The sequence below is a fragment of the Centruroides sculpturatus genome, unplaced genomic scaffold (genome assembly GCF_000671375.1).
Source record: "Centruroides sculpturatus isolate CEXI.00-Female unplaced genomic scaffold, Cexi_2.0 scaffold229, whole genome shotgun sequence".
Taxonomy (NCBI): domain Eukaryota; kingdom Metazoa; phylum Arthropoda; class Arachnida; order Scorpiones; family Buthidae; genus Centruroides; species Centruroides sculpturatus.
Window position 1 is genome coordinate 557,298 of NW_019384527.1, and position 12,193 is coordinate 569,490.

The 12,193-nt window shown below is 29.8% G+C and overlaps 1 protein-coding gene and 1 long non-coding RNA gene across 2 annotated transcripts in view; one reads left to right on the forward strand and one right to left on the reverse strand.

Moving 5' to 3' along the window:
• Window positions 1-12,193, reverse strand: part of LOC111622896 (E3 ubiquitin-protein ligase MARCH6-like) — a 77,640-nt gene that overhangs the window by 19,730 nt on the left and 45,717 nt on the right. Inside the window, exons 6-7 of the mRNA XM_023365353.1 lie at window positions 6,657-6,801; window positions 3,575-3,704 (exon numbers count right to left, since the gene is read on the reverse strand). Of these exons, the coding sequence (XP_023221121.1) occupies window positions 3,575-3,704; window positions 6,657-6,801 (275 nt within the window). The remainder of the gene's footprint in view (window positions 1-3,574; window positions 3,705-6,656; window positions 6,802-12,193) is intronic.
• LOC111622897 lies at window positions 4,116-5,989 on the forward strand. Its single transcript, XR_002756363.1, has 3 exons — window positions 4,116-4,179; window positions 4,965-5,124; window positions 5,206-5,989. It is a non-coding gene; the product is annotated as an uncharacterized LOC111622897 (long non-coding RNA).

Consider the following 12,193-nt stretch of genomic DNA (forward strand, 5'->3'; position numbering starts at 1 on the left):
AATGGATAATAAAGTGCACACCTTCCTTGACAAGACTACCATCATCAAGAGAACAAAACATGCCTGACTCCATCAACATACTAGAAGCATTAGAAATATTTAAATCTGACATAAAGGGCCACCGCATAAATTTTGAATACAAAAAACAACGATCACATGCATAGATATCTTTATATGATCACATGATCAAATATGACGTAACAATATGATGTAGGGACAGTATAATAAAAAGTTATTGATTATAGTTATATAGTTACCACAGTGCCAGTGATATAGGTACTGCATAACAGCAAAGGAAAAAATAACAAAGGGAAAGCATCATAGTGCCTGACTGGCACTGTGATGCTTTCCCTTTGTGCTAATAATATTAGTAATAATAATAATAATGATGTATATTACTAATACAAAATTAAAAATAATAATTAATTTTTGTAAAAAATGAAAAATTTAGGATATTAGACTTCTACAATAGCTACATTTGCCAACAATTACTACAGTCATATTACTTATTCAAAGGTTTGTGTCCATAAGAAAGACATAAAGACATGTTTATAAGAAAAATAAACTAATGCTGTAAGGTGTGCAGGCCTTAGAAGAAAGTGTTCAATGTCAAGCCTGTACATCACATGTTTATGAGGTCAAAAGCATTAAAACATCAAAGAAATTTAAATAGAAATTTTCATTATTTCACACAAATCCACAGTAAAAATAAAAACACATATGTATATAGGCTGAGTTCATTAATGTAATATTAGCCTAATATTTAATTTTTCCGAGAACTTTGTGAGAAATTTTAAATTCCACTTTTCTGGATATCCAAAATCCCCAGAAAAGTTAATAAATAGAAATTGCTAAATTCACTAACTTAAAAAAGTTATTTACCTTGGCCACCATTATTTGCATTATTTCCTATATTTTCACCAATTTCCCCATTAGGAACGGCATCTGCCAAACCATCCATTACATTCGGTGCATTATTGTTTTCTGCAGGAACTTGAATTCCTGGTTCATTCTACAAAAATTGTAACCTTCATTTTAAAAAATGGTAACATTGTAGAAACTACTAACAAATACTTATCATTCATAATTTATGTGAAAAAGTTCTATTGAAAATTAGAATAACATTCAAGTAAACATAAGTTAATCTGATCAATGCTTTAAACTATTCTTTAAGCATGTACTGTATGCAGGAACTGCTTTATTTTCAATGTTAATATAGTAAAATAAAATATAAAATTATGCTGTATAAAAAAGTTTTGTTAACTAAAAATTTGATCATCTAATACATCTATACTAATATTATAAAGAGGTAATGTTTGTATGTATGTATATTAGTTTGTATGCAGCAGGTAATCTCCGAAACTACTCATCCGATTTCAAAAATTCTTTCACCAATATTTAGAATGGAACTTCAGGGTGGACATAGGCTGTATATTATTCCGTTAAACATGGGGGATGGACAGTTCTTTACAGTAAGCCTTACGGAAAAGGTTACCATAAAGAACTCTGCTTCTATTTATACTATTTTAGATGCGGTTTTTTCCGTTTTTGATTGCGTTTTAATAGAGTACGTCAACAGAATGTACACTAAGAAGGGATTTTTCGATATTCCCCCGCGGGGGAGAGAGACAGGATTAAGGCTTACTCTGAAAAACTTGGCTTCTATTATACTATTTTAGATGCGGGTTTTTGCGTTTTTGATTGCATTTTAATAGGGTACGTCAACAGAATGTACACTAAGAAAAAATTTTTCAAAAAATTTTCCCCCACGGGGAAGTATTATACATTTATAATAGATACATTTTGAGCCACAACAAGGCGTGGCGGGGTCTGCTAGTCTATCAATAAAGTATGTCATTTATTATCACATAACATAGTTTCTATTCCTAGCAAGTCATTTTTGTATTTATTTTACTTATAATAAAATTTCACTGAATAAAGAATTTAATTTTGGTAGGAAAAAACCATTTTACAAAATACTTTTAAATGACATTTTTTAAAGTAAAATTTTTCAAAATGATTTTTTTCCACCAAATAGAAAGCTGATTATTCACTGAAATTATACTGTATAATGTCAAGTTTTCTGGATTTTATTTTTAATGAAATATATTTTACTTCAAAGTGTGAAGCTATTTCAGTTTTCATTAAAAACATTTTTTACTATATTTCAAAAAACTGGGTACTTAATTATATAACACTCACCAAATAAACCATCACCAGTTCATAACCAAACAGAAAAATTCTTTCTATGAACATTTTCATCTATATGTAATAGACATCCTCAGGTATTGATGATTACATATAGATGAAAACATTTGTAGAAAGAATTTTTCTGGTTGGTTATGAACTAATGATGGTTTATTTGATGAGTGTTATATAACATTTTTTACTTTCTTATACCAAGTTTTCTGGTCAAAGAAAGCAGATTCTATAACCTATTTTTCAGTCAGTTATAGAATCTGTCTTCAACATTACAAAAAAAATTCATGCTTTAATCATGAATACTTTTGATAATTGTCATGTTATCTTCATCAGACAAATAAAACAGAAATGAAATAACAATTAAAATTTAAGTGTGGTAGATGCTTTTTTCCCCTCCCATCTTTTTTTTACAAAAATGATAGTGTTAAAATTAAAAACAAAATATAATGAACAAACTTGAATAAAATGAAAAATTAATTAATTAAAAAAATCAAACATCTGTTGCATTTAAATTTGAATAACTGTCATTCCATTTCCATTCTATTCACCCAATGACTATAATGACCAAAATGTACTTTTGATTAGTGTGTGAGTTTTTGAGTCAATTTTATTATTAACACCAAAGATGAGTATATCTCATAAGAGATATATTTTGTTCTGGATCTGTAATATCTTTAATCTACCAAGACTTATATTCTTGTGGAAATTATTATAAAATAACGAAAAGAAATTTTTAATTATAACATTTTCTTAAGGTAAAACTGCTGTATAGGAACCTTTCAATACTGATTTTAATAGGACAGACATAACTTAAAAGAAAAACAGTTTCATTTGTAACATAAATACGGCAGTTTTACCTTAAGAAAGTTTTAAAATTCTAAAAAAATTTCTCGTATTTCATATTGAAAAATTACCACTTTGGTAACTTAAAACTCTTTTATGAAAGTTTTAAAAATATGGTATTTTCAGAAATTATGATATTTTTGATAAAAATTTACTGCAATTTTAATAAATACATAAGAAAGACATAAAGACATGTTTATAAGAAAAATAAACTAATGCTGTAAGGTGTGCAGGCCTTAGAAGAAAGTGTTCAATGTCAAGCCTGTACATCACATGTTTATGAGGTCAAAAGCATTAAAACATCAAAGAAATTTAAATAGAAATTTTCATTATTTCACACAAATCCACAGTAAAAATAAAAACACATATGTATATAGGCTGAGTTCATTAATGTAATATTAGCCTAATATTTAATTTTTCCGAGAACTTTGTGAGAAATTTTAAATTCCACTTTTCTGGATATCCAAAATCCCCAGAAAAGTTAATAAATAGAAATTGCTAAATTCACTAACTTAAAAAAGTTATTTACCTTGGCCACCATTATTTGCATTATTTCCTATATTTTCACCAATTTCCCCATTAGGAACGGCATCTGCCAAACCATCCATTACATTCGGTGCATTATTGTTTTCTGCAGGAACTTGAATTCCTGGTTCATTCTACAAAAATTGTAACCTTCATTTTAAAAAATGGTAACATTGTAGAAACTACTAACAAATACTTATCATTCATAATTTATGTGAAAAAGTTCTATTGAAAATTAGAATAACATTCAAGTAAACATAAGTTAATCTGATCAATGCTTTAAACTATTCTTTAAGCATGTACTGTATGCAGGAACTGCTTTATTTTCAATGTTAATATAGTAAAATAAAATATAAAATTATGCTGTATAAAAAAGTTTTGTTAACTAAAAATTTGATCATCTAATACATCTATACTAATATTATAAAGAGGTAATGTTTGTATGTATGTATATTAGTTTGTATGCAGCAGGTAATCTCCGAAACTACTCATCCGATTTCAAAAATTCTTTCACCAATATTTAGAATGGAACTTCAGGGTGGACNCTAAGAAGTGTTGGGAGACTATCCACATTTTGGATAAGATAATTGAATCCTTTTTCTTTTATAGGTAAGTTTGCTTGTTTTATTATGTCTCAAGGCAGAAAGAGGAAGACTTATTCACCAACTATATCGGAGAGAACACCAAGTAGACCTGGAAGGAGTAGTTTAGGTCAGGAGGAGGAGGTTACAGAATTACTGCAAGATTCGAATTTTGATGTATCGGAAGGTGTTCGTTTATTATTACGTATGCATGCTGCTCTTAATGACAAGGTGGAGGATTTTATAAAGCGACTCAACCATCTTACGGAATGGCTTAAGAATGTGGATAAGGCACTTGTTGATTTTGAGGTTAGATTAGTGGATATTGAGGCCAGGATTGGTTCGGGCGGATTGGAGTCGGTGAGTTCTTCTCTTATTGATAATATTAGTACGAAAGTCTCGAAAATGGAACGAGAGATAGATTACATGGATAATCAGCGAAGAATTAATAATGTAATAATACATGGTTTGGAGGAAGGGGCTGGAGAATCGGCTAANAGAATTTGTTTGTGTTATGTGCTTAATAAGAAGGACTTTCTGTGGTCTAAAAGTCTAAGAGAAATTTGTGTTAATAATGGTATTAATTTTGAGGAATTATTAAATAAGCATGATAGTTGTTCTATTTTGAAATTAAATTATTTTGATAATTTTATTCTGGATTTGAATCGACGAATTAATGCAAGCTCTTATAATGATTGGTACAAGCACTTAAATAAATCTTTTTTTGACTGTTCGCTTTATAATAATAATTTTTCTTTTAATATTGGTGCCACAGTAATGCAAATCAGATGTAATTCCCTTAATTTTTTACAGAATTATCGCAGAGAAATTTGCATGTATTGTAAGGATGATCAGCTATTGGATGCTTTTCACGTGATTGCTAAATGCTCTAAGTTAGAAAAAATTCGGGAAAGTGTGTTTGGAACTTCTATTATTCCGTTGGAGAATTTTTTGGAACTTATTACTAATATAAGTAATTTCGATTTAATTAATTTTGTTCAAAAAATTAAATTATTTTTTAGGTAATCTTTGTTGATTTTTTATTTTGTTTTAGTGATCCCTTGTACGGAGTGACGTACATCGTTGTTTATTTTGCATATTGGAGTATTCGTTTTTGCCGAAAGGTGGCATTTGTTTTTTCCTTAAAAGTGTGCTTGTGGCTAAGAAGTGTTGGGAGACTATCCACATTTTGGATAAGATAATTGAATCCTTTTTCTTTTATAGGTGGGTGTAATTAATGTTTTTTTTCTTTATATAATGATGTTTTTGGTTGGATAGTTCTCCCCATGATGATTTTTCGTTATTATGTTATATGTTTATATTTGGATATTTGGCTTTCAGATATTTATTTTTCAGTTATTTAATTTTGATGTTTTTTGATGTTTATAATAATACTTGTACAATTTTTGTTTTGATTTATGTATATGTTAATTTTCTCTGTAATAATGGATGGATTATGATATTTTTTTGTAATGTACATGTAACGAATTATTGTATACCCCGCATCATGGGCTCTGCCTACTATGTCTAAATAAATAAATAAAACAAACAATATTTAGAAAATGCAATATCTGTAGAATGTGAAAAATGTTTTAGAAACTTTAATTTAATAGACTTCATTTTTACTGCACCATTACTGCAACACATAACCAAGTATTATCTCAAAGACACATTTTCTATTTGCTAAAGATGGTCGTATCAATCCAAGAAATTGATTTAAATTATGCTGAGGCCACCATTATATACGTGACAGCAAAATCTTTTGTAGCAATCTTAAGTGAAAAAATTAACCAAATGCATAAGACAAATTGGAATATCAAGGGAAAATATATTAGTGCATTTGACAGATACGTTTATATTTGAATACATATACTTAATGATAAGAAACAATTTATCATTGTGTTATAGAAAATACAGTTTATTTATTTTCTAACAATAAATACAAAACAGTTGCTTTCTTAAATGAAAATTACTCTTAAAATTTATGATTGCTGTACATAATTACAAATCTAATCCTTTTAAAAATATTCTGTCAAGATTAGAATATATTTCATTTAAACAATCTAAAGATCATCCATATTTGAATCAGAACCAATATTGGCCATATTTTTTTGATAATCCACAGAATAAACTTAATTAACTAAAATTGGCTAGTTAATGTAGTCAGAAGTTTATTGCAAAGAATTACATTAATGTTAAATGAGGTAAAATGCACTTCAATTCTAAAGATTAAAGTGCATTTAACCTCAAGATAAAACCAGTCCTAACTACTTGACATATTTTTTATTTTAAGGTAATAATGTACCAAAAGAGACAAGCATATTGCTCAACCAACTGTAAAATCACTTGAGGTACATACTTCAAATGACTTCAATAATTGAGCAATTGATTCTTTTTCATCCAATAAACTGATCACTAATAATTTTTAACTACAGAATATTTTAAATCTAATTTTTGACAACTAAATGTAAATTGTTAAACAAAAATTATTTTTTTTTTAAATACCTGAATGCCCTCCTGTTCTTGTTCCAACCATTCTGGTCCACCTCCATGCATTATTTGTTCTCTTAACCACACTAGGCTGATAAAGGCACAAAGAGTACAAGTCACAACACAACATCCATAAAAACTGTCAGAAAATATGTTTTCCCTACAGGGTAAAGAATTCAAATTTATTTTTATACAAATAAATAAGTTTTATATAAAATATCAATTTAATCAGTCAAAATGTCTAATTTCTAACAAAGTGTTACTCATATAAGTAAAGTATTAAATATTAAAAACTAGATCATACAAATCCTATTAAACTTAGATAATTTAAAAACACAAAAACCTATATTTCAGCAACTTTTATAAATGCAAGTGTGCACTTATTTGCAGTGCACATTTGCAAATGTTTTCACCCATGTTGAATGGGCATCATCAGGGTAACTAGTTTGCACAAAGTGTGTGATAGAGGGCTGCCCATAGGGACATCCTTACTTTGTAGAAACATATTGCATTCAAAGGAGAAGAAAGAAAAATGGTAAAGTAGATCAGCTAGTTCTAAAATATTATGATGGTGTTTATCCAAGTCCTGAACATAAAAGCAGAGAAAGGAGCAGAAGCACAGTTCAATACGAATGGACAGATACAGAGATTGGTAGTCGCAGACAGTGAAGTGTAGCAAGTCCTGGACCATAAGTTCCTAGAAGTGTTTGAGTAAATCATAGGTGTTAGAGATGGAGTATGGGCAAGGAAAAAGGTGGTCTAAGATGAAATTGTTGACTTTCCTTTCGAGATGTATGGTGGGTGATGAAGATTTATCCACAATAGGTCAAAGTCGTATGCCAGGTTTATGAGCATAAACCCTCATAAATCATGGAAAGAACTATTTGGCAAATCTTGACTAAATTTTGGATATGTACTGTCCTGAGTGTGCAGTTTTGATTTTTGGGAAAAATTTTACTTCAAAATTCAGCCTTAAAGTAAAATTTGACAAAACCATCCCCTTAATACACATATTAAGTACATTTACTAGCAAATTTTGGGTATAAAAAAGTCAAAAAACACTCTTTGCAATTCTTCAACGGATGATTGGTCGTGATGTTGGCTTTGTTGGATCATGCATTACTTGTTAAACTCTTTTAATTGTTAATTCCATAGTGTACATCTGTAATCAAATCAATTGTGAAATAAAATTAACTCACTTTTTTTCTTAACCCTTCAGATTTATTAGAAAACTTGTACTATGCACATCAATGGAACAGGAATGCCACATTTTGTCCTAGCAACCTAATTTTGAAGTAACAGTTTACTCAAAAATCAAAACTACACACTTGAGACAACTTTTGGATAGCGAACTGACACTCTCAAGCTAACTAGTTTGCCAAATATCTAAAGTACGTATCACAATTCACCATAATGAAAAGAGTATATGTGATTGTCCTGTAGTAAACATTTCAAGAACTGTTTTTCCTGATTAGTAATTTCAAAAATATTCATTTTTGATTTGAAAACTAATATTTTTGAAATACTGATATTACGGTACAAGTAAAAGAAAAGGTGGACACTGGTGAATAGCTGTAACTGCAAAAATAATTTGATGTCTAATAATAATTTGAGTTTTTTCATTTTCCAAACGACGAGAGAAGAAATTAAACATTTGAAATAGTAAACCAATATTCAGCTATTACACAAACTTTCTGAAAATATTCCAATTAATAAATTTCTCCTTGTAAGCAAAGTTATAGTCTTCTCATTCTTTCCAGCATATAATTTCAGTCTTGAACTAACATTTTTGACTTTCTTGAGACTATTCATTAGCTCCATATATAAAGCTAATAAATGGGTTATTTCATACAAAAGGAAAGATTTATTAAAATGACTTCTATATCTAAAATAATTGTATGATGCATATTACACATTTTGAAAATAAAATATATCTAAACTTTTTGAATAATCATTTCAAAAACAATGGTATGCCCAACAATTTTTGATAGGCTAAATCCATCTCTAAGAAAAGTAATAAAAAGAAAAGTACCAATAAAAATTTGTGTATTACTTCCAAAACAGAATAAAATTTGATATGAGTATTATTTTCAATAATACTTAAGCTTAAAAGATTTAAAAACAAACTAAAAATGCTACATAATAATTATTTAAAAAACATGTAATAAACTGATTTTTGCATTCAAACTGAGATCATTTAAAGATCTCAGTTTGAATGCAAAATCAGTTTAAATGCTTGTGAAGTATTCCTTTTACAAATCTATTTTTCCTAAAACAGGAAAAAAGGTTCATTTTCTCAACATGTTATATGTTCTCCTGAATTGAAAGAAAATCATTATCTTGGAGTTACATATTATAATTACTGTATGTTGAGACTGGACTGTATAATTTAACATTGTTGCCAAAAGACTGTACAACTTTTAATACAAAATAAATTGCAAAAATATTTTTGTTAAAATATAAATAGAAATAAATGTTAAAAATAAATTGTTAATCAGTGAATATTTATTAAACGCATAAAGTTTGTAATAGCTATGATTTTCTTTTTGAATAAGCTATAAACAGGAGCAGATGTGGGAATGCATCAGGGTGCCACTGCACTTCCTTTTGGAGTTTTTCCTAAGTAAAATCTCAAGTACTAAAGTTGGTTTCTACTCCAAGTACTGTACGTCAGTGATTTCCATCACTTTTTGTTTCAGTATTAGCCCTGAAACAGGAAGATTTGATGAAAGAATTTGCTTTAGCCAACGTACCAGAGCATTTTCGACATCTTTGCACGATGACTTTCTCTGGTGTTTTCGAGTCATCCATGACGAAGACCCAAGAAAAAGTTTCTTAATTTCCTCTTTTTTCTTCATAATTCCCACCAATGTTGTTCTTAGGTTTTTTTTGCAAACTCCGTTTGTGAAGTTTCATTACATTCAAATTCAGATACAAATTCGTATTTTTCCTTCAGCGTATGCAATGTTAGGTTTCGGATACACATTTCTAACAGAAATACAAAACAGTTGCTGCAAATAATGCAAGAATGAAAGGTGAGACAATGCAAAAAATTGGATCCTGCTGTGATATTAAGTTGTGTGGTGTAAACTCATTTTTTTCAAGTGGAGAGTCAACTTATCAGACATCTAAATGAGTGTGGGACAGAACAAGTATGTTGATTTAGCCAGTGTAAATGAGTTAAACAGTGGTCGAGTAAACCAGAGCTTTTTAACATTAATGCCTATGTAAGTCAGCCGGGACCACAGAAAACTGACTAGTTAACCGACGATGTCTAATTATACCTATGATGACTTATGCCAACGCGACTATAGCTTGTGTGACCGTAGGGTCGGTGTCTCGTTGACACCACATCAGGATGTGACACCACCGAGTCTTTCAGGACTCGGAAATCGCGACTTTACGTCATGCGAGCAGTAGCGGTTGAGCAGTGGGCTTCGGAGCAGAGGTGAGGAGAGAGACGAGGAAGTGACTCATATTAACTAACAAATAATAATTTTAATAAGAACCAAAGAAAAATACAGATATATTCAATATCGGGCATGCCTAAAATTCCCCTAATTAGGCCTATACTAGGCCATTCGAGAGAAAGAGTTTACAAACGAATTGCGTGTTGATAAATACCTTTCAACTGAGTCAAATCTGTTATACAATGACTGGATAACCCGTCGATGGAACGTTCGATCAAATGGGTCTTGTCCGGTAACAGGAGCACGGAGGTGTGGAGGCAGTGAAGGGGGATGATATCCTTAAAGAGGCACGATCTTTGTCACGGGTTTAATTCTGGATTCTTGGTCACAGTATTAATCCTTCAGGATGACTTTGGTGGACGGACTTTGGAAGACGACTGACCTCGGGTGTTTTTTTGTTCTTCCTTGTCATTCCTCTTGGGTTTTTCCCATGAGGTCAGGAGGTTGTTGTTAAGGGTCTGACGTCCAATGTCGGCATTTTATCGAAAGTTCTGGGTGGCATATCACTGATTAGCTGGATCCTCCTCAACAAAAAATTAACTCCATGGGAAATAAATTTTATGGCTTTTAGCTTAACTTGATAAAATGCTCGAAGTTAGATGATTGAATTTCCCAATAATTAAAGTCCAAAATCACACTTTATTGGGGGTCTGTTTGTTCCTCACACTTAGATCTGGCATCATCAGTGTTGTGGTCAATTCCAAAATTAAAAGTGTTGTTAAAAGATTGATATTTTTTGTCAAAGGCAGATATTTCAGCTACCACACAAGAAAGGACTAAAAAAAAATTTGAAAACCTTTTTCATACACAAATGCAAAACTGAGTTCAATGTCCAAAAAACAAATGCATCATTCTAATGATGATTATGTTGAAAATCAAATATGTATAACTTAAATAAATGAGTTTTACCACTTTTTAAAACTGGTTACATTATTTACAGCTTTTGAAATTAATTTAATAAAAATAGAGATCTCATTTATCAATTAACTGATATTCAAAGTTGTTGAATTTTATATAAAATCTATAAAAATTAATCACTATTTATGAGATCATTATATCCAAAGCATTGTTTATCTACATATCTGTCATCACCATAATATTCTGAATATTTATTCAATTTAATATAAAATTTTATCTATGATTTCATGTTTTGCTAGATAATGTACAAAACTATAGTATTGAACTGACTATATTGTATTTTAACTCATAAATATTTTAATGGCATAATACCCAATTATTGGCTCAAACTGAAAGTTTATTCTAGGAAAACTCAATCCCTATCATGTCTCATACTCCTTTTCATCAATTATCACTATCTCGTGGATCTTTCATTTATCATTCCATTGATTACATGTCTAATGTTGAACATCACCATCATCACGACTTTACAAATTACAAACATTTTATGCCAATAATTTCTATATAATGTGTAATTTTGTTATTTCCTTATATCATTTGTCTTTCCTCTTTTTTTTTTGTTTTACATATTTCTTGTTATTATTTAATTTTTATTGTATTTATTTTTGTTGTTAATTTTAATTGTGTATTATTGTAATCTTGAATAATTTTGTTATATGGGGTGGAAATCTATTGTCCATTGACAGTTCCAATTAAATTAAAATAAATAAATAAATATATCCTTTGTTTGTTAGATACTCTGCATTGAAGCTATTTCTGAATTGATTATAGTTTAAAATACATATAAGGACCTTGAATAAGTTCTCACTGTTTTCCAACAGACGGCGTTACCAGAACCACGTGTGTTTATTTTTAGATGGTGACACATCTGTAAGGAAGTACAATAAGCGACCTTGAAATTCAGTATACGTCATTTCACCAAAGTGTAAACAACTTATTTTTTCATTGTGTTAAACATGTCTAGTTTCGTGCTAAAAAAAGAGTATTTGCGGGGAATTTTATTGCACTATTTTATTCAAAAAAAATCTGCAGCTGAAGCACACAGAATTCTTGTTGAGACTTACGGCGACCATGCTCTGTCGGAAACAACATGCAGAGATTGGTTTAGACGCTTCAAAAATAATGATTTTGATGTTGAAGATAAAGAACGATCTGGTGCACCAA